The sequence below is a fragment of the Panthera tigris genome, chromosome A2, assembly GCF_018350195.1.
Source record: "Panthera tigris isolate Pti1 chromosome A2, P.tigris_Pti1_mat1.1, whole genome shotgun sequence".
NCBI classification, from domain to species: Eukaryota; Metazoa; Chordata; class Mammalia; order Carnivora; family Felidae; genus Panthera; species Panthera tigris.
The window spans coordinates 140,405,521-140,428,720 of NC_056661.1; the positions used below are offsets into that span (position 1 = coordinate 140,405,521).

Below are 23,200 nucleotides of genomic sequence, written 5' to 3' on the forward strand. Positions count from 1 at the left end.
ATTTGTAGAGTTTTCTGATCAATCACAATTTTAGTAGACTTAATCTTATGCATGAATTTCTCTTCTTAAGGAAACTTTGAGGAGGGGGAAGACACGGGACGGGATCTGGATTATTAAGAAGTAGAGCAAAAAAGGTTAATTTTTTTTTTTTAAAAGCATGCTGTAGGAATTCTTATGAGAAAGCTGTGATCAAGGCCATGAGAAAACTTCCAAGCTACTTCACCCTTGGGATGACTTCATTGTGGTTATCAAAGTTTCTACTTTGACAGAGATAGCATTCAATAAGAAGGCATATGTTTCAACTGAAAGTCAAGGATACCAGGAAAAAAGAAATTTGAGTCCCAACTGCCTCCATTGGAGTCCAACCTGTATAATATTTTCCTAATTGTTTTTTCACTTTCAGACTCTTCCCAATAGCCCATTTAAATTGTCTTCAAATTGATCTTCCTACCACAGAGTTGCGACAATGTTTTTCCAATGCTCAAAAAACAAGCCACATTTCCTGAAGGACTCTGTCTGAACATCTTGCAAAGCATGACCCTTTTATAATATGGTTTCAGTGCATATTTTCATCAGCATATTCCATGAGGCTTCTATGCACACATAGCATGGGAACCAGACCGGACCAAACCAAACATTTATTCTTCAGTCATACCCCACGAGTTTTCTCTCTCTTCCTTTAACCAGCTCCCTCCTCCTGGAGTGTTCACTCCTCATAGTACTTTTATCAAACTTCTGACAGACTATCCATCCAGTTATCTTACACAGCCTTTCACGATCTCTCCCAGTCTGGTGGGCTCTCTCTCTCTTTTCTGATCCATCGTGGACCTTTACACCTCCCTAGCAGGTCCCAGCTTTAACCATCATTGTACACGCATTTGTCTTATTCCTGCTTTCTCATGCCACCCCTGCCTGATTTTGAAAATCTGACACTAAGCTCTGGTTACTTTTATTTACTATAGGTGATAACATAGAACATTTTCTACATCATGTTCTCAATCAGTTTTTCTCTCTTTTTAAAAATTTATTTATTTTGAGAGAAAGAGGGAGTGAGAAAGAGAGTGAGGACATGAGCAGGGGAGGGGCAGAGGGAGAGAGAGAGAATCCCAAGCAGGATCCTTACTGTCAGCACAGAGCCCACCGCACGGCTCGATCCCGCGAACTGCCAGATCTGAGCTGAAACCAAGAGTCGGATGCTTAACTGACTGAGCCACCTCAGTCAGTATTTCTTGATTTATGAAGTTGACTAAGTCTCAGGAGAGACACTGTGAAATCACAATTGTCGATCTCAGTAGCCAAAACCTAGTTTAGGTGTCCTCAAGAAGATTTCCAAAGATTTATTACAGGGATCTATAAGAAGACAATGGTATCTTTTTTTTTTTTTTTTCTCATTCTCAAATCCCTCAAATTCCATACAATACAGATAGTGGGGCAGTGGGGTGGGTGGAAATCCCTTCACAGAGTACTGGACCAGGGAAAAGGAGATATTCTGGACATTGTCATTTAGTTACTCTGAGTGTCATCTGGAAGATGAACGGTCTAGATTAAGTAATTTTTCTAACACTAAAGCTTAACAATGAAAAAACATCATGCTATAATCTGGAAGAAAGAAGTCACCACTCGGTTATGCTCAATGTACAGAAATTGACCAGCTGAAAACAGAGGATGGTTTCTGGCCAGCAAATTGGTTTCCCTTCTGTGCTCTGTCTGAAGACAGGGACGTTACATCTATCGCTAGGCCGCTGTCTCTGCCACCTGATTTAGACACGTGTCCTGCACGGTAGGCAGTCATCCTACACAACTGCCGGAGCTTAAACTCCTGAGGGGAATCTAATATTCAAATGGAGAGGATTAGTTTTTTGTTGGAAGCTTATGGAATATCAATTCAAAATAAATTTGAATATTCAAGTGTTCAAATCAAGATATATAAATATTTTATTATCCTACTACTGTACTTTCATTCTACTTCGAGAAATTAAATCACACAGATGTAACCAAGTTCATTTTTTAAGTGGAGAAAAGTTAGAATTCAGAGTGCTTCAAAGGTCAGTGTTCAGAGGAAATCAGATGACAGGTGCATCATGTTTTAATCCTAGATTCTGCTCATAATTCATAACGGGAAAATCTATAGCTCTATATGCTAGTTCAGAGGTGAATAATAATGATAAAAAAGATACTTTCTTCCTGCTCTGCTGTCTATTCACATTTTATAAATACTTGGAAGTAATTTTACATCTGTATCTGAATATTAAAAATACAATTTTGTTTGAACATACAATATAGTTGTATATGAATCATGCATATAAAATAGTACTATTAGGAAAACTGCTTTAGAACATAGTGATTACCTGCCTTAAAGGAAAATAGAACTTTAAAGCAATAAGGCTGACTTTAAATTGTGCGTAGAACCAGTAATTGTGTATTTAAGGCAATTAAAAGATTTATTGAATCTCGGTTAAAAGTAGATTGACAATGACATTAAACAATAAAGTATAATTTATTTGGTGCTACTTTGTGAATGCTCCTTAACTACAAATCATCTCACGATACCATATACAATATACTGTCAATCACAACTCAAACATAAAATAACCTACAAAATCGCATGGCTATCATCAATATACACTGATTATATTTTTAAAAGAAAGTTAGTAATTAATTAAGTTAAGGTGCAGTAACTTTTTTCAAATAAAATATTAGCACCATACCAGATGTAATGATCTAAAACTATTGGCCTTCTCATACGTCTTAAATAACTAAATATAAACATTTTTTTTCAAAGCACAAATATTAATTTGCAAAATCAGTTCTACAGTCGTTAATATTTCTCTCTTTCATTGCATTTTTCCCCGGTAGGGAAAAATATGAAGTAAAAACGTTGACAGGATATGAAAATCAAACACATAGATCTAACCAAAGAAAAGGCTGTTCTTCAGCAATGCGTTCCAACAGAAGCGAAAGTGGACATTTCGCGGCGGATGGTACTGAAAGGCGAGAGTTCGAGTTCTGTGGTGTATTCGTTGTCATTGTCGTCGCTGGTCACTGTCGAAGACTTCTGAATGCACTCATCACAGCAACAGCAGCAACACTCCATGAAGGCCCGACTGAAGGGTTTGCAAAGACAGAAAAGGAGGACAGGGGTGACACAGGACTTAAAGAACAAAAGGAACTGGCTGATGATATAAAGCAGGTCCATGGTCTGCTGGGAAACCCCCGTAGCCATGTAGGCAGTAACAATGTTGCAGATATTTTCAGGAATGATGCAAAACCCATACAAAATGGTCAGAGCCACCACTGTACAGTTCATCTGGCTTTCCAGCTGAATCTGTCGCTTATTCCCTCGGGTACAGGCTTTCTCCGCTTTGCGGATTTTCCTCGCAGTCACTAAAGAGCAGGTGATGGTGAAAAGTGTGGGCAAACAAAAGTAACAGCCGAAGTACCACCAGAGTCTTGCGCTGTCATAGGTAAGGGCTAGAACGTAGATGGTGTCCGGTAAGTCAGGGGAGACCTTGATGACGCAGCGTTCCGCGGGAGCTCGGCCACTAAACCCCAAATCCTCCTTGCTCAGCTGGCGGAGAACAACTTCTGGAAGTGCTAACAGTAGGGCACCCACCCATATAACAGCAAGCTTGGCAGTTGTGGAAGAACAGTTCTCGATCATTTCATAGTACATCTGCACGTTGGTGGCTGCTCGGAAGCGGTCTATACACAGAGCACATAAGGTGAAGGTAGTGACTCCGAGGGAAGCCACCTGCGGGAGGAGCACAGAATGCATTTATTCCGGGTGATCTCTGAAAGGTCGGAATACTAGGCAATAAATACAGATTGGCAAAACGGGGGGGAAACCAAACAAACAAACGAAAAAACACAAACAGAACAATTTCCTGGAATGAGGCACGGTTAACTGGTTAACTGGGTTGGTGACATTTGCCAAATCATTGTAAAGATGAAAATAGGCAGGGAAAAAAAAAAAGGAAAGAAATGTAGTGGTTCAGGGTCATGCAGTCAGAAAAATTTACAGCTGGAAGGATCCATAAGGACCCACTAGTCCAATACCATTTTGTTATTGAAAAGAACACAGACACCCCAAGAATTTCAGTCACCACAAAAATGCCTGCCACCAGAAGATCTAGATAAGGAAGGATAGTTGAGTGTATCCCATTTTCATTACTAAAAGGGTAATCATGTTTTCCAGTGTGGGGGCCAATAGCACACCTCACACACAGCAAACATTTAAGAGCTTATTGGGGCGCCTGGGTGGCTCAGTCAGTTACATGTCTGACTCTTGTTTCAGCTCAGGTCATGATCTCACGGTTTGTGAGTTTGCTCTGCACTGACAGCACAAAGCCTGCTTGAGATTCTTTCTCTCTCTCTCTCTCTCTGCCCCTCCTCCATTGTCTCTCTGTCTGTCTCTGTCTCTCTGTCTCTCTCTCTTCCTCAAATAAACTTGAAACATACAAGAGTTTATTTCCAACAAATGAGTTGAGTAGAGATCTCCAATTTCTCCTAATGCAAAATAAAGTATTTTAATATTATTTTCAAATGATATACTTCTGGAAAACAAGAAAGGCAAAGTCTCCAGAATTTGAAATCAATGAAAAAACAAATGCCCAACAGGTCAGTGACTCCTCCCCCTGCACATTGCATGCTTGCCCTACGGACATCTGCATTTCCTAGTGAGAGTTTCAGGTTGGTTTTAGCCAGAGGGATGGGGCCAGGTACCCAGGTAGAGAGGTAAGAAACAAGGCTAGAGTCAGTGTTTGTGGGGATTAGGTCAAAGATCCCCTTATGAATTTCAAATTCCCCAAATAGTGACATCTTCACGGGTATATAGAGAAAAAACATAAAGGGAAATAGTAGAGAAACTTGTCTGCATTACATGATTTGGATCTAGGTGAACTGGAGATTAAAAAAAGGGCAAATTCTAACCAGGAGCCCGAATTTACACTGGCCTAAGGCCAGAATTAACACCATCTATGTGGCTCAGAAAAACCCAAATTACAATTTTAAATTGTCCCAGGCACCTGGTGGAAGAAAGCACAAACCTCTCTGGAAAAACACACTTTAAAAGCGGGCCTCAGAGAAATCCACCGATAAAACTCAAGGGAACATGAATTCACAATTAAAAATCACGATATGCAAGAGACAACCCACCACTTATGAACTTATGTGCCAAAAGAAGCAAGGTACAGAATCAGGCATATATCAGCCGTATACATTTACCATGAAATAAGTACATTATCCAATTTAAAATTATATGATACTAAAAGAATGTCAAAGAAATAGGAGACATAAAAAGTAACCATGAAAATATACAAAAAGGAGCCAGATATAATGTCTAAATATACCAGTCATAGGAAAATTTCAGATCAAAGAACCCTTTGACGCTGCCCACATAGAGCCCTGTATCCAAACTCATATATGTGCATGGCCCAGGCATCTAACTAAATCAACAATTAAAGGTTAACAACCAAAACTATGTACATATCTTTTTCACACAGATACTTTGCCAGGAATATAAATGCATGTTCCTAATGTAAACATACTATCATTCTGTAGTCTGTAAAATATTTACAAACATCATACACTCTAATAGGGTACACAGACATGTACTCAACGCAAGCATACATTCACTGATATCAATTATGTGCCAAACACTCTGCTAGATATTGGGGATATAGAAAGAAACAAGAAACCGTTCTTTCCCTCAGAGAGGTCATAGTCAGCCAAGAGGGGGAAGGTGGTTCTCACGGTCACAAGATAAACACGGTCGTCATCTGGGAGCACCAGATTTACTCAATTATTCAGAGGAAATTGAAGTAATTTAATGTTTAATACATGTAGCCATTATTTATATACTTAAGTAAAGACAATGAAGGTAGATGGTAAACTGTCCATGAGGTTTAAGATGAAACAGGAGACAAAAACTCCCTAGGTGGGAAAGATGTTTTGGGGTGTACCCTGGACACTCGGTATGTGCATGCACTCTCCTCTGGCAGCTATTGGTCATGCCTTGGCAAAGGGGCAAGGGGGGAAATATATATATGTGTGTATACATACATATATATATATATATGTATGTATACACACATACATACATATATATTAGACATATATATTACATATATATATTGGACATATATATAATAGACATTAACATTATATATATATAATTAGATATTAACATTTTATAAACGTTAATGTCTAATTTTTTGGAACTCAAAGGGATCATGTTGAAAAAAGGAAAACCATTTGTCATAACAATTTGGACACTCAACACATTGGTTGTTTATCTGCCACATTCAAGCTGTCACTCTCCCCAGTAACGATGGCAACTTGCTTTGCAGATTCTACGAGAGTTCCAATGTCCAATGTTCTCCCCTTTTTACATGCAACACATTAGTCAACGTCTACCAGTCCCGCTACAGAAAGTAAGGACGTGGCATCCATGCCCTGACTATTCTCACAACTCTTAGTGGAGACAGTCTGAAAACGAGATGTAATGAGGGCTTAAGTGTATGAAAAGCAAAACTGAAGAAAAAGTATGACTCACAATCCACATCAGGGCAGATCAAGACTACATGACTGAGCTTATAAGCACAATTCCTGTTGTACAAAATCTTCAGAAAGTTTTGCATACATACCAGTACAAGAAATATCAATCCGATATGACTGCCGTAAAAAGTCATCTCTACATATACGTTTTTAAAATTAACCTTCAAATTAATGAATTGTTCATCTTGATGGTAATTTATTTTGCATCTCTGCCAGAGATTCAAAATAATTCTAAAATTGAGGCCCCTGCTGTGCGACTGTCTTAAGATCAGATCTGTCAGTAACTGCCACACATTGAATGGAAACCCGAGGACTTGCTCTCTTCTCAAGGTCTGTATCAAACAGTATTACTTAGAAATTGCAGTATTTTATTTCATGGATTTCTGAAACATTACATTTACATACTAGTTTTTCAAGCAGTTTGATTCATTTCTCTAGAAGAACAGAAAACAACAAAAGGTTCTCCAACTATCAAATGCACACACATCCTCAGCAAGGCTTTCTGTGTCATCTTCACTAATGCAAATCTTTGTGCATGTCACCTATGTATCCTGAGTCAGTCCATAAAGAAAGCTACAAAGGTTAATGCTGTGCATTCTTTTACAATTATGAATAGCATTTCTATTAAAAGGAAAGCTTGGCAAGACAAAAACACTAGGGAATCTGATGACAGGCAATCTCTCAGAGACTTGGAACATCTATTTGCTTGGTAGTTTTCTATCATTCTTTACAAAGAACACATAACACTCAAGAGATAGCATCTTCTCCCCTGATTAATCTCCTTAATTTTAAACACAGAGATTTAAGATCTGGACCAATGATCACAAGAGCTAGCATTTGCATACCTAACTCTCAGTCTGTTGCAAAGCATTTCATGAAAGGTAATAACCGATGAACGTAGGTGGACATGTACTAAGAAGGGTGTGTTAGATTGCCTCTCCTTAGATATTTATGAACTGTGATACATATCCACTTTTAATTAGAAGAAGTTCACTTGCTAGAAAACCAAAAAATGCTTTCTAGGTTCTGTATATTTCATTGCACATGATAACAAAAGCCAGAGCAAGTTTTAAGCAAAATTTACATGTGCTCCTACTTTCACTCAGGAATTCTATGCTATTCTTTTTTTTAGTTTATTTGCATGTGAAAGCAGGGGAGGGGCAGAGAGAGCGAGGGAGAGAGAGAATCCCAAGCAGGCTCCATGCTATGAGCCTGAGCCCATCACGGGACTCGATCCCACCGATCGTGAGATCATGACCTGAGCAGAAACCAAGAGTCTGGTGCTTAACCGACCGAGCCACACAGGCACCCTTCTACATTGTATTTTATTTGCAGATGCTTAGTTCTTCAGCCATATTCTCAAAAGCTTTAGGACTGAGCACCAAATATGTTTAAAAGAACATATTTGATCTATAATCCAAATCGCGGTTTGAGGGAAGCTTCCCAAGTTTCATACACAAGTTTCAGGAGGCTCCTGTGCCTAGTTTCTTGTTGTCAAATCGTACTTCTCTCTGATAGTGTTCTCCTCCATTAGGATCCAGCTGAAGCAGGAAAGTCACCAGAGCTGGGGCCTTGGAGTAAAATGCTGCCCCAAATGCAGATGGCACTTACCATGTAGTTGCCAACAGCAACCGCAGCCCCAAGGCCGGTCCTAGATGTCTCCTCCCTCTTACTGCCACTGCCTGCAGTGCTATCACTTTAGATACTTTTCTGCAAATCCACTTATGCACTTGATTTTATGAAGCGAAAGAGCAAGAAAGGTACAAAGCCCCTGCTCAGTACTTCCCCAAATTATTTATAGAAGGCCTTAAACATCTGTAAAGAATCAACTTCAGAAATTAATTGATAAAAAACATCTGGATCATGGGTGGTGGGCTAATTTCTGCTATTTCAGATATGAAATCTATCCTTGCAATTAAAAATGCAAAATGTTGGTGTAACATGAAAAGATCTCTATCACAGTTTTCAAACATATTTGTTTACTTACAGCTCATTAGAAATTCTACCGAGATGAATAGTGCAATTATATGCAATTATAAAACTGTATCATAAATGCTGGATCTTCTGCATTTAATGACCATATCAGATTGCTAAAATTCAACGTCACTAAGAAATATGCTCTTGGGAGTAAAGCTGGTAAGGGGTGGTTTTTTGAAGCAACATCCTGAGAGATGGAATGAATAAGATGCAATCTCCTATTAATTAAACTGCAATGGGAGAAATAATTAACGTCAACAAAAGCAGAACTGTAAACACTTCTAATAGACAAGACTATTAATTTTGAGAATGAAGATCAGAGGGAAGCTGGAAGCATAAATTTTTAACTATTTGGGAAAAAGATATTAAGCATTTGAGGGTGTTGGCATCAAAATACACAAACAAGAGAATCTAAAGGAACAATTCAAAAATCTTTCTTTCAAACAGCAATGCTCTGCCCTTCTCCATATCCCAGAGGAACAACCATAAAACTCCTTCAGCGCCCGCTCAGTCCACATCCAGAGTGGTGAGGCTTCTCCAAGCTGCAGCCACCTGTGGCATTGCTTCGAGGCACTGGGCAGGCACAAAGTTGATACATGAGTACTCACCGTGGGAAAGCAGCAGCTCTGGGGTCAAAATGTTCTTCCCACTGTTCAAGTTCAAATTCAATACAAAAATATCAGCCCATGAGAAAGCCTAGGCCATCATAGTCACTTTTCCCGTTCCCTCAAAATGATAGGAAGAAAGTATGCACGGATGCTTTATGAAAAATGGTAAGGATCTTTGTAGGAAGATCCTTGGCTGTTGTCTTATCTGTTGCTCCATTTCTCAGAAGCGTACTGCAGACAGACAAATAAGAAATCATTTTGAATGAGAGTAAGCTATGAAAGTACAACTCTTACCAAATAAATAGTATCTCTTGCTAAACTTTCTGATATAAATCAGTGATAACAATGGGGGGGGGAAGACCAATGTACTTCCAAAGCAAAATGTCTTTCATATGAAATTAAGTCTATATGCTTCAGTACGGTGAATAGGCTGATTTTTAGAAAATAGGGAAATTTCTAGCTAAAGTCATGACAACTGTACTCTATCCTAACTTATATTTTACCTCAAAAAGATGTTTAAGTAGATCTATTTCTGTGTACTCCTTTGTATACAAGTAACTCACAAAACAAGGGCATTACTGTTAAGAAAACCCATTCATTTGGACCATGAATGATAATCTATTATAAGTCTGTGGTTACAGGCCTAACAATCAGTCAGGAAAAAAGCAGGAGGAGCACAGGGTAGAGTTTCCTTTGAAACTCTAAATGTCTTCAGCTTGTATGTCTTTGGCGTCCTCTTGCATTTTCCATAATCCTTACGCTTACAGCACTTGAGGGCAACTTTTCCAGGAAAGAGACGCTTCTTTGAACACCAGTGGGACTAACATGTTATCAGAGACTCTGCTGTGAATAAGATGGCCTTTTTCAAGAGGTCTTCATTTCAGAAAGCATGCAAGTCATGACACTGTAGTAGTAACACACATCCATTAGTGTTTCCAAGTCAAAATAGAGCAAGGAGGAGAGATTTGCCGCACCCCTTCCAGGCATGCGTGCATCTCTAAAACAAAATAAAGCTATTTACAGACACTCTTCCACAGTCAAAGAGAAGGCTTCTTACCTTTATCAAAATCACTAGGATTTAATCTGATACACCCACATATTATAAATATCCATTTATTTCAATTATACCCGATATATTTCATCTATACTTGATTCCCAATGTTATGGAAAAGCAAAATATTTTGAAGACATTGACTATTACTATTGTCTCATTCTCTACCTCCCTCCCTTTTGCTTAAGTTTAGTAACACGCTCTTACTTATTTTAAAAACAATTGAGACTATTTTTTTTAATATGAAATTTATTGTCAAATTGGTTTCCATACAACACCCAGTGCTCATCCCAACAGGTGCCCTCCTCAATGCTCATCACCCACTTTCCCCTCCCTCCCACCCCCCATCAACGCTCAGTTTATTCTCAATTTTTAAGAGTCTCTTATGGTTTGGCTCCCTCCCTCTCTCTCTCTCTCTCTCTCTCTCTCTCTCTTTTTTTTCAATTGAGACTATTTAAAAGCTAACATATCACCCCCAAACTTGTATTGATGTTATAAATCTTTCTTTACCTTATTGTCCCACCTTGACATAAGGTTTCCTACCAATTGTGACTTCTGGCTTCTGCAGCACAGTACATTTCTGTGTACTATATATACACAGTATAACAGTACATATATATACGTATACACACACACACACATATACACACACACATTTTACTACAACTTGCGTAAAATATTATAATTTGGTTATAAATGTGTCAATGCTCATTAGTATAAAAAATAACAGCGAAGCAAGATTAACATCATTTGTCCTAGGAGGGAAACAATCTATTGAAATCAACAGATGTTAATATATATAATTTATATATTCCATGTTGATTCTCAATAATTAAAATCCATTTAAAAATGTAATATTTATCCCAAGCCCAAGCTTGGCCATCCCAAGCTCTGATGAGCTTCCAAAGAACAGTAATCAATTTTCACCAATTTTCCTTTGTCCTTAATAATATTAGTTTGCATGACAGAAAACCTAAACTAAAAACATATTCCTCATCCATTTGTGGCTGGGTAATTATGATTTGAATGACACTAAGAAACCCGAAATTTTGAAGACAAAATTTCTCTTCTCTTAGCCAAAACTCCACTCTTGGTAGTCTGTTAAGGAAGTACTCTTTCTCCACTCAATCCTCCTATAAAATGTATGTACCTCTAAATCTTTCATCTTGCTGTGAATGAGTTAACAGATCTTTTCCTATACATGAGAAAGTTGAGCCAAGGAGAAGACAGTGAAGGTAGGAGAAAAGGCACTTAGGGTGAGGAGTGACGAGCAGGAAGTAAAAAATGGCAGCCTTGAGCACAGTCATAGACTAATGAAAATGACTCATTCCAGTCCTGGATCAAATCAGTGACCTTGGCCTTGTTAATGCTATGAACCATTCAAGTGTGCTGACAAATAACAGTGAAAACCATCATAAATTCACAAACTGAAAGTATTCTATCTCGGGAATAAGCCTGGCACTGTGATTCCATCCTGTGTTTTATGGAAGTTTTATGGAAGGTATGTATACCTACTTTTCAAATAGAGAGGCCCCATATCTGAAGTTGCAGCAACCCCATTTTCCACTCTACCTTGAAAGTTTAGATGAGATCATCTCCTCTGGCAAAAAGAATGCCATTCTGATTAGGATACTTGAGAGTTAGTCTTGACAAGAAGGTCGGGTTAATTAGTAGACTTTGGCAGGTCAATTCTTGGGAAGTTAAAGGACAGGAGGATCCCAAGAGGATGAAATCAGAAGCGCAATGCCAGACACAAATCTCACTGCATAGTAGCTTGCCCATCCCTCTCCCCACACAGTCCACACCCCAGACACAGATCCCTGCGCTTCCAATGTGACACTGTTAAATCTAGTCGCAGCACATGGAAAGAGCTTTTAAAGGTGGAAACATTCTATCAAGGTCCATGGTGTGGAAGGGTGAAAGCATGGTACATACGCCTTCACCTACTCAGCCTGGGAATCATAAACTCAGACCTATTTTGCTTTTGCAGGTATATTTGCTTCCTTTTTGCTGTTGAAGGATGCTTTGTTAGTATAACTAGGTATCTTGGCAATCCATGGGAACTCAGGATAAGTCCTCACTCAGAATCTTTCTTGCTTGAAAGATTAATCCAATTCTTGAGAAAGTCCATTCTTTCTTATACTCTTTCTATAATAGGGTCTGAAGTATCTATAATAGGGTCTGAAGTATCTCCATTGTCAGCCCTTCTTCCTAGGTTCTCTAAGGTCAAATTAAATAAGAGGTACATTTTTGAGATTTTTTCAGAAGGAAAGGACTCAAATCAGTGTACTATTTATTACACTGTTAAATAAATCATTCATTTAAGTAAAATTTTAAAATTTGATTAACTTAATTCCTTATGGCTAATAGACTCATAATTCCAAGGCAGAGATGGTTATCTCAGGCAATGTATTCCAGATAATAATTTAACTTTTAGAATAATTCTGTGTTCTAAGTGAAATTTCTAGGGCTGTCCTATCTGCCCAATTATCTTGCCAATCATTCTAATGGGCTTCCTATCCCATGAAATATTGAGAAAATAAGAAAGCACGAATTAAGAGACTTTCATATTTGTATCTTTTCATCATGGACCTAGGCTGTATAGATTTATGCAGATTAATAAGAATACAATTGAAAAATAATTAGAGCACAGTTTTCACTTGTATTTCTCCATTTTTGGTTCTGAGTACAACTGTGAGTGGACTCATTCCAGGACCCATTCCTGACTTCCATAATACCCTGTTTAAACCTCTGTTATAGGTTTATAGGTTTTAAACCTCTGTTATAGGTTTAAGGCACCTGGGTGACTTAGTTGAGCGTCGGACTCTTGATTTTGGCTCAGGTTATGATCTCAAAGTTCATGAGTTAGAGCCCCACATCAGACTCCGTACTGACAGTGCAGAGCCTGCTTGGAATTCTCTCTCTCTCTCTCTCTCTCTCTCTCTCCCTTTCTCTCTCTCTCTCTGCCCTTTTTCTGCTTGTGTGCAAATGTACATGTGTGTGCACACACACACACTCTCTCTCTCTCTAAAATAAGCAAATAAACATGAAAAAAATTAAATAAACCTGTTATAGCACTCATTACACTGCAGAACATTACTTCCCTATAACTTAATTTTTTTAAGTTTATTTTTATTTATTTTGAGAGAGAGTGTGTGTATGTGCACGTGCACGCATGCGCATGTGAGTGGGGGAGAGGGAGAGGGAGAGAGAGAGAGAGAGAGAGAGAGAGAGAGAGAATCCCAAGCAGGCTCCAGGCTGTCAGCACAGAGCCTGACTTGGGGCTTGATCTTAAGAGCCATGAGATCAGGACCTGAAGGGAGGTGAAGAGCTGGATGCTTAACCAACTGAGCCACCCAGGTGCCTCACTTATTCTATAACTTTAAAAGCAGTAAGGAATCTATGTTATTCATCTCTGGAAACTCTCCCCCCTTTTCTCCCATGCTTTCTACTCCCATCCCCACCTAACATGGTACCTGACATAGTAGAAAAGTCCGATAAATGTTTGATGAATAAACGAATAGTAAATAAATGAATGAATGATGACATACATGGAAAAGGATTATAGAAGATAATGAATTACTCAAATTGTTCTTTAATCAGTTATTGGGTGCTGCTGTTTTATATATCATCCTTCCAAGCTGAATGCCAATGAATATCTCAAGAAGGGGAGTAGAGAAAATCCATATTTCTGTGTGTCTTCACTGACAAACTTTAGAAAAGGATGGCTTCTCAGTATAATAAATAGTTAAGGAAATTATTTGAATTTCACATTTGATTATCATAAAACTTTTATTTATGTAGAATCTAAATTCAGTAAACCTTGCCATACACTATTCATAAATGGCATTGTAAATAAGAGTTCATTCTATAACTTTTTAAAACTTGTCTGTGAGAATCATCAACTATTTTTATTCCATGGAAATGTAGAAAACGATTATAAAAGGATTAATGGGAAGTCATAAAATATTTGTTAAGCACCATTCTCACACAGTGAGTTTATTTTTCCAGAGAATATTATTAGTAACTCTCAAATTGCTCAAAAAACTGTTTGTTTCCACTTACAAATCCATCAGAATACCTAATGGCTAATCCACAACTCAAGCAAATTTGCCATCCGCCATGTTAAGTGCGCTGTTACTTGAATGTGGGGGCTCTAGGGCAATCTGTGTGGAATCGCATACCTGTATGGTAAGTCATCTTCAGCTTCCAGGATCCTTCCTTTCTTACCTGCCAGTGCTAACTACAGACTCAGGCAATTAAGGAGCCATCTAGTCCACTCAGTTTAAAAACAGTATTTTTAAAGCCATTGGAGAATTTGGCTCTTTTCACCACAAAAGATTGTAGATCTTTCACAAATCATCCCTGGTCCAGGGGTCCTGGGGAGATGCATTCCCTCTATCCATCCTCTACCCTCACATAGGAATCTTGTGTCCCAGTAAAATAAAAATAAAGTTCGATCTGGGATTATCTTACAACTATTTGAAGCCTTCTTCCCTATCACACATCATGAAGGTGTGAGTTCTTTAAACTAAGGGGGAGCCTGTATCATTCAAAACTTCCAATTAATGTCCCAACAGAAATAAATATTTGGCAGCAGACTGGAATCAGACGATACACTGACCGGTTGGCTTCCATCAAGTAATGAGCAATGATCTGTTCCAGTTGCCATATTCAGTGCCTGAATTATTTGGCTTTAATAATTTTTTACATCCTTAAAGGAATAGTATGGTAGGAAACTCCTATACCATTCTCTTATTGCAGTCCATACCCAGACCTTCATTTCCATCTTTCTCTCTCTCCCTCCTTTTTTCCCCTCCCTCTCCCTTGCCCCTCTCTTTCCACATACAACTATCATTTTGAGCATAGTTTTGTTTATTTTGACTATTTCTAGATTTGTTTATTTTGTCTATTTTGTCTACTATCTGATAAACGAGTTTAAAATGATGTGTCTGTTAGGATGACCACCATCCACTCAGATTCTCTTCTCTCCTATCCCCTTCTCCTACCATTCCATTTGACCTTGGTCCTTACAGGATTTATCACTAGGCCCCAAAGATACCAGAATCCTGGAGTAGAAAGAGAGAAGTTATCAAGTACAACAGTTCCCAGTATATTCCCACTCATAGCAACATTAAATATGATAAAACAACTCTCTAGCAACAGACCCAGGAAGCTGGCTACTCTCGTCAAGCCTTATGCCAACAAAGTGAAATAAAAACAAGAGTTGAATGTAAATTGCAAAGATGTGTAATTTCTGCTGAAGAAACAACTCCTATTTTTCTACACAAGCCCAACTTTCCCCAAAATTCCACTGTCTCCTTAAGATTATGCTAATACTGAAGTTGTAGGGGGGGTGGGGGTGGGGAAAGAACTATGGTAGAAGAGGAAAAGAAGGCAAAGAGAAGAGAGGAGAGAAAATTTGTGAATACAAATTAACTGTGGTCTAGCTACTATGGAAAACAGTATGGAGATTTCTCAAAAATTTGAAAATAGAATTACCATATGATTTAGCAATTCCACTTTTGGGTATTTATCTGAAGAACATGAAAACACTAACTTGAAAAGATATACACACCCCTATGTTCATTGTAGCATGATTTACATTAGCCAAGATATGGAAACAACCTAAGTGTCCACTGATGAATGAATGGTAAAGAAAATGTGGTGTGCGTATGTATGTGTATATATTTACAATGGAATATTATTCTGCCACAAAAAAGAATGAAATCTTGCCATTTGCAACAACATGGAGGACCTCAAGGGCATTATGCTAAATGAAATAAACCAGACCGGGAAAGACAAAGACCATATGATCTCAGTTATATATGGAATCTAAAGAATGAAAAATCTCAAAACACAAAAAACCAAGCTCATAGAAACAGAGAAGAGACTGGTGTCTATTAGAGGCTGGAATTTCTGGGGATGGTTGAAGGGTGTCAAAAGATACAAGCTTCCAGTTATAAAATAAGTCATGGGGATGTAATGTACAACATGGTGACTATAGGTAATAACACTGCATTACATATTTGAAAGTTGCTAAGAAAGTAAAAAAGTAGATCTTAAGATTTTCATAAGGTAAAAGAATGTCATAACTATGTAAGGTGATGGATACTAACTAGAGTTATTGTGGTGATCATTTCACGATTACACAGCTATTAAATCATTATGTTGTACACACGAAACTAATATCATATGTCAATTATACATCAATAAAAAATAAAAATTAATTGTGGATAAAATTTTATACTAAGAAATATTAAAAATAAAAACACTGGATAAGGCAAAACAGATTACTATCTAAAAGGTAAATCATACACTATAAATCAATAATAACGTGCATGGGGGGATGTCAACAAATATAGTAAATATAAGAAAGTAAAAAGTGAAGAGAAGGCAAAATCTAAATAAAAGGAAATAAAATTCAAATAATTTTAGAAGCCTTGTGATCAAGAAGAAAACAATTTGGTGGGGGAAAGGTTTTTGAGAAAGTTTAAAGAAATGTAATTATTTATAGTGTCTTTTACCAATCTAAAACACTTCGTGATTTTGAGAACATGAAATGTAACCTATATAACTTGATTTGGTAACTAAAGTAATCATGCTTGACATATTAAAAACTGCAATTGTATCAGATTATTGAAATTAAAAAAAATTTTTTTTTTTTAAAAGAGCTACCAACTCTGGAACTTAATGTTCTAGGTTTTTTCAAAGGTTTTATTTTAAGTAATCCCTATACACAATGTGGGGCTCGAACTCACAACCCCAAGATCAAGAGTTGCATGCTCTACCGAATGAGCCAGCCAGGCACCCCTGGAACTTACTGTTAATTTAAGACAAACAAGATGAAACCTAAGAATATAAAAAGCCATAAACTTCATCATATAGCAAATGATGTTAACTGGGCTTATTTTTTCCCTACCTACTGGATATAAAAATCTTCTTTAAAAGACACCAAGGAGCGGACATAGAAAGAAAACACTCCCTGGACATTCTTGCCTCCTAGATGTTTGTCTGATAAACAAGCTTGAGACAAAATGTCTGGCTACTACGGAATAGGTATATATGCTTGAGATGATCATTTCTCCTCTCTGGGTCTCATGTTTCATCTTTAAAATCAGAGGGTTGGATCAGACTGCCCGCTGGTTCTAATTTAACATGATAATTCAAAAGCCACTGTAGTGAGGGCTGTGGTTCCAGACTGCCTCCCCACAGAATTCCTTCAGGTATAAAGTGCTGATTCCAACTTCTGGGACTAGTGGTGATTGACGGCTCTTAGCTGCATCCCTCTCTAGGAACTGCCCTTTAGAGAGATCCACCCAGCTCAAGGTTATGCCCCCTTCCTGGAAGCAACTTGCATCCAGTGACTGGTCCCTTTAGGGGACATAAAGTCTGGGCCATCTTGCCTCAATTCAGGATATTGTACAAGGCCCTCGGGGCCCTGCAACTCCCTGTGGTATCAGCTGAGGTCTCAGTGGGATCTGTATCACGGTTCAACTTTCCCCCCTGCCCAATTCTGCTTCCTTCATTCCCTAGGAGGCACTGAACCTAAGCACACACCCCAATAAACTTCCTGTGAAGCAAATATCCACATTTGGGTCGGATTTCTCAGGGACGCGACACGGAACAGGCACTAAATCTCTTACTTCTTGGAGGCAGAACTGTTTTATTTTGAGTTTTGGACTGTATTTCTTGTTCTCAAAATCAGGAACTATGGAGCTGATACTACTATCCAATAATTATTTTCACAAAACATACTAACACATTATAAAATTATTTCAGAAGAATAGGATTAGGTAGGAATGTAGAAACACTACATCTGAAGATATTCATTACTTTAACAATAAAAAATGTATATTATAGTCTAATTTTTAAAGAAAAAAATGAGTAAATTTTTTTCCAACCTTTGCTTCTCTAGGGAAAATAAAACCTAGTACTAATAACTAAAAAAATAGGGCTATATAGAATAGGAAAAACTACAGAGCAAAAAACAAAACAAAACAAAACAAAAAAAGCAGTAATTGTTTTAATAATAAAAGAGGTAAAAAATAAACTTAAGAAGCAGAGAATTAAAAAATGAAATACAAATGAAAATACACATTTTTTAAGAATCCTCAGAGTTAGAAAAACAATGAAAAGACATACATAATACCATCATCACTCAAAACTCATAGGTTGCATTAAACTTGAGTTTTTATATCCTTTTCTGAATTTGGATGGGATTCCTTTCTTTTAAAGTTTTTTTTTTCAAGAACTTGGATAATAGGTTTTTTCTTTCCCCATTTTTTTTCTGTCTTCTTTATATGGTTTTTTCTCCTCTAATGTATAAAGGTTTTATCATGCCCAGTACATTTTGACAAGCCAATACATTTCTCTTGTATGGCAGCAGTGGGGGGGGGGGGGGGGGGGGGGGGAGGAGGAGCAGGTAACTCTCCTGGTCACTGTATAGTTTACTTTTGTCTCATTCTTGTATGTCAATTTCTTCTGCATTATTCAAGCAAACAATCAGAGAAATCTTAAATCTTGACCTTGAAGCTGCAATTGATAGGAACATTTCTCTTACATGAATTCAATTACCTCCTCTGCAATTCAAAAATGAACTACCAAATAAATTAGACATTTCAGAGCTACTTGGAGCCTGGCAACAAGAGAAACCCTAGGTCTTGGTGAAGCAGCAACAGCTGATTTAGCCAGCATGGAATGATTCTGCATCTGATCCCTGCCAGGATAACAGAGGGTCTCATTTACTGTCTCTTCCCTTACTTCTTCTAAGTAGGTACTGTTTTCTGTTTACTTATCCCCTAGCTTTAGGCCCTGGAACAATGTTGAACATAGTGTCACTGGCCCTGGTGCCAGACAGGATCAGGGGCTCTGGAATATTTACAGTTTCCCTTCTTCTGCTTCCATAAATGAAATGGGCAGTCTGAATGGAGGAAATCAAGGGCCAGCTGGCTAAAAACACAACTGGCAACAAAGCACTTGGGCTCCTTCCAAGAGCTGGTGTTTAAAGAGAGGCCATTTAAAGAGCAAATTCCAACCACCGTAATAATGGTTCAGGACACTAGCTGTAAGAAGAAACAGAAAGATTTTCCTCGGAAATATTTTTGTTTCCAAAGTTTGGAACCTGTTATATTCCCTCTTCTTCTTAAGAAATTTTCTAGAGTTAGTCAATCCCTTAAAATAGCCAATCAATACCCTAACAAATGACAAGTGTATGTTGTATGCTTCTGGGAATTTATATACCTATATATAAATTCTATGCCATGATGGCCAACGTGTTATTCTTGCTTAAGTGCATTCACACGAAAGACATAAAACTGTTAAGAAATGGAGAAGGAAAAGGAAAGAAATCAAAAATGACATAAGAATTTGGATGGGATAGCATGGCAGATAGCCAAAGACACGTAAACTAATTTTGGAAGGTTATTAACATATCATGAAGCCAACCGACAAAAGCAGATTTCCTTTATTAAATAAAATAGTATTCCAACTTATATATTTAAGAAAAAAATGCAATAATCTTCTTGGGGAGAAATCATACTGGAGCCCTACTGGATAAACAAAACATGGTTTTTTGTGGTTGCTGAGTTCTGGTAAGACAACCTTGACTGGTCACTTATTAACCCTAGAATCTCTGATAGGTGCCAAATAAAAAATATATATAAATGCCATATTCAGAGAGATAAATTTAAAATCTAAACAATTCTATACATTATGAGATCATAATTAATTATATCATAATCCAGGAGAAAATGAATTTGAAGGTGGGGGAACAAAGCTGCCTCTCTCTCTCTCTCTCTCTCTCTCTCTCTCTCTCCCCCCTCCCTCCTTCCTCCCTCCTTCTCTCTCAATGATTGGCAAGAGAAATGGAGGAAGGTACCCAGAAAAAAAGTGAAGGGGTTCAGCAGCCAGGTAGGTGCGTGGAACAGCAGTTCTGATGCTATAAATCCCAGAAATGGGTAAAGCCAGTAGCTTGAGACCCCCTGGAAGGCATTACCTCGATATAGGGCACAATCTTACAAGAGAAGTCCTCCAGCAGCCACTTTTTCGTCAGCTCGTGAAAGATGACAAGCGGAAGGCAGAAGAAGATGATGAGAAAGTCCCAGAAGGCCAGGTTGGCCAAGAGGGAGTTGGAGATGCTCCGCATGTAGTAGTTGTGACACACGATGCACATCACCGCCAGGTTGCCAATGATGCCAGTCCCGAAGATCACCACAGACAAACACATGACCGCATAGGCGCCGTAGGACTCCTGGGTCAGTGGGTAGAAGGGGTTCTTTATTCTCAAGCGTCGGTTTGTGCTGTTTCCCCGGCGGGGACCCCCGCGCTCGTGGATCCCTTCGCCGGAGGACCCATTCTGGGCCAGCGCCCTGCCAGGGGGTGCAATTGTCCTCCTTTCGTGCCCAGACAGTCCACTGACCGTCTTGGGTGGGGTGTCGTGGTGGGAGCCCTGGAGTTTCCCGCCTCTCCTTGGCCAGTAATAAAGGTCGCTGGCGCCAGGTTCCACCCTCACACTCTGCTCCTGGCTGTGCCCAGAAATGCCAGAGCCTCTAGGACCCTTCTCTTCCTCCTCTGAGATCTGAAGGAGGAGTTGGAGAGCCGGGGGGTTCCCTCTCGCCAAATTTCCAGGGGGCTCCTGACCTCGGACACCTTTCCACCTCCAGGCTCCAGGCGGCCTGGCTGGAGGTCCCGAGGGTTCTGCGATCAACGCCTCCGCCCCTCTGCCCGCACCTGGGTCACCGCCCGGAGCTGCCCTTATGTCCCTAAAGGGCGGTGCGCGCACCGCTGCCCCCTGCTCCTCCTCCCTGAGCGCACGGGCTAGCAGGTCTTCTGCAGAATTTCCCAGTCCCCAAGAGTCCCTGCTGCGACGGTGGCTCAGTGCAGGTGAACAGTTTTCCCCCAGGCAAGTTTCGTTTCTTGGCGAAGAAGCGGACCCGAGGGCAGGAGAGGCAGAAACCTTGAGCAGTAGCAGAAGCAGCAGCCGCAAGGTGCGGGCGAGAGGCGAGCCCGGGGCCCGCATGGCTCGGTGAGGGCGCACCCGGCGGCCGCGGCTCCCGGTTAGGACCGACACCTGCTGCCTAAGTTGCTGCTGAGAGTTAGACACATGTCACATACTCACCCCCGCCCCGGCAGTGGGGGACGGGAGATTACGGGGAGGTTGGGGGATGGGTCTTGGGTCACAAACCCTCCCCCTCTACAATCCTTCCTCGTTTGGCTTCCCGTGCATCTCTCGGCCGAACCCACCCCGAGCGCTGCGTATCCCCCCCGCAAGGTTCAGAGAAGGAGTCACTGCTCCCGACGGCTGACCTTGAAAAGTTGTAACCAACACCTGACTGTTGATGAATGTTGCTACCGGGAGAAGCCCGGACCAAGCCCCACGTTCCTCCCTGCCTTTGGGTGGTTGCCTTCTTGGTAACAGTTGCTCTGCCTATTTACATCCTTTCGATACAGCTTTATCCAGTTGGTAACAGTTGTGCTGCCTTTTTACATCCTTTCAACCGCTTTCTCCAGTTGTAAGCCGAGGTCGCTTCGGGGGGAGAAAAACAAGTTCCCCTTCTTCAGATGACTGGCAGCCACAATCCCGCTCCCGGCTCGCTGGAAACAGGTTGCAAACAGCCAGACGCCGCGCAGACGCGCCCGGGAAACTCTTGCCCCACCTAACCCCAGCGACTCGCCAGGCCGCGGCTGCCGTGGAGAAGCGGGATGCGAAACCGTGGTCACTGTCAAAGTTGCTTCTCCTCCAGCTCAAAGTTGACCAGGGGGCGGCGCCGGCTGCTGGGCGGTGCGTCCTGGCGGAGAAGGGAGTCGATGGCGGGAGTGAGGAGGGCGGGCGCCGCTCCTCGGTGGACGGTGCCGTGCCGGCGGCCGAAAGAGCTGGTGGCGGCGACAGCGGGCGCTACCCGGGCGGAGAGTGTGGTGCCTGGAGCCGCCGCGGGCGAGGCGGTGCATGGCCGGAAAGGGGGAGGTGGCCCGGCCTCTCCCCGCGGCTCCTGTCGCTGCGCGCGAGGGCGACACCCAGCGCTCCGCTCCTTGCCTCCTCCCCCTCCTCTGCCTCTTCCGAGAGATGCCGGTTTGTGGGGAGACTGGATTCCCTGGTGGTTTACGACTCATTAAACCCACACACGTTTCATTCAAGCCCTTTGTAGCTGCTTTCACTCGTAGGAGCTGGAAGCGGAGAGGGAACAAGGGCGGGGCGCGGAGCTGGAGATGGGCGGGACACGTTAATTCCCCAGATGTCGGAACCAGCTTGACAGGTCCCAGAGCCGGGTGGGGAGGAGCAGGGGCGAGACCCGTGCTTTCTCTTCCCATCCGCCGTGCGCATGCCCAGGCCTCGGCCCCGAAGGAGTAGTAAGGTGAGCAGCCCGCTCACCTCGTTCGGTATTCCCAGGGGCCGAGACTCGAGAGAAAGGAAGCTCAGAGGTTTCGTTCGCAGAGAAGGAGCAGTTGCGGGAATGGGACGCACAGTGAAAATGTCCAGGATGCATCGTTACCTTTAACACCGAGTTAGGAAGCATGCTAACAGGGGTTACTTAGAATGCCCAGAGTACAAAGAAAGTAGTTTCGTTTGATGAACTAGTGGGAAATGACAGGCGGGCGAAAATTAACTTGGCATGGCTGACCATGCCTTTCCAACCTTTAGCAGGAACCCTGCTAAAGCTGTTCAGGGTATAGTTGGTAAGACAGACAAATATAACATAAGATGGGCAAACTAATTAAGAGAGAAAGTGACAGACGAAGAAAAAAAAACCCACATTTTGAAATGAAAAAAAAAGGCAACATCTAGAAAGAAGAGAAAATACAATGAAAAATATGATGCCAATTGTGACAGGTATAGAACAATGGCCCTCCAAAAGATGTCCACATCCTAATTCCCAATACCTGTGAAAATCTGGCAAAAGGGACTTTGCAGATGTGATACAGTTAAAGATCTTGAGATAGGAGGAATTATCATCCAGGTGGGTCCACTGAAATCACAAAGGTCCTTACAAGAGGGAACTGGAAGGCTCAG

At 40.5% G+C, this 23,200-nt stretch overlaps 1 protein-coding gene across 1 annotated transcript; it reads right to left on the reverse strand.

The window, feature by feature from the left end:
• Positions 1 to 2,478: 2,478 nt before the first annotated feature.
• GPR37 (G protein-coupled receptor 37) lies at positions 2,479 to 22,102 on the reverse strand. Its single transcript, XM_007089195.3, has 2 exons — positions 20,189 to 22,102; positions 2,479 to 3,751 (listed from the first exon to the last, which is right to left on the reverse strand). Exons 1-2 carry the CDS (start codon positions 21,209 to 21,211, stop codon positions 2,933 to 2,935), a joined length of 1,842 nt encoding a protein of 613 aa, XP_007089257.2. The 5' UTR covers positions 21,212 to 22,102; the 3' UTR covers positions 2,479 to 2,932.
• Between the last annotated feature and the right edge of the window lie 1,098 nt (positions 22,103 to 23,200).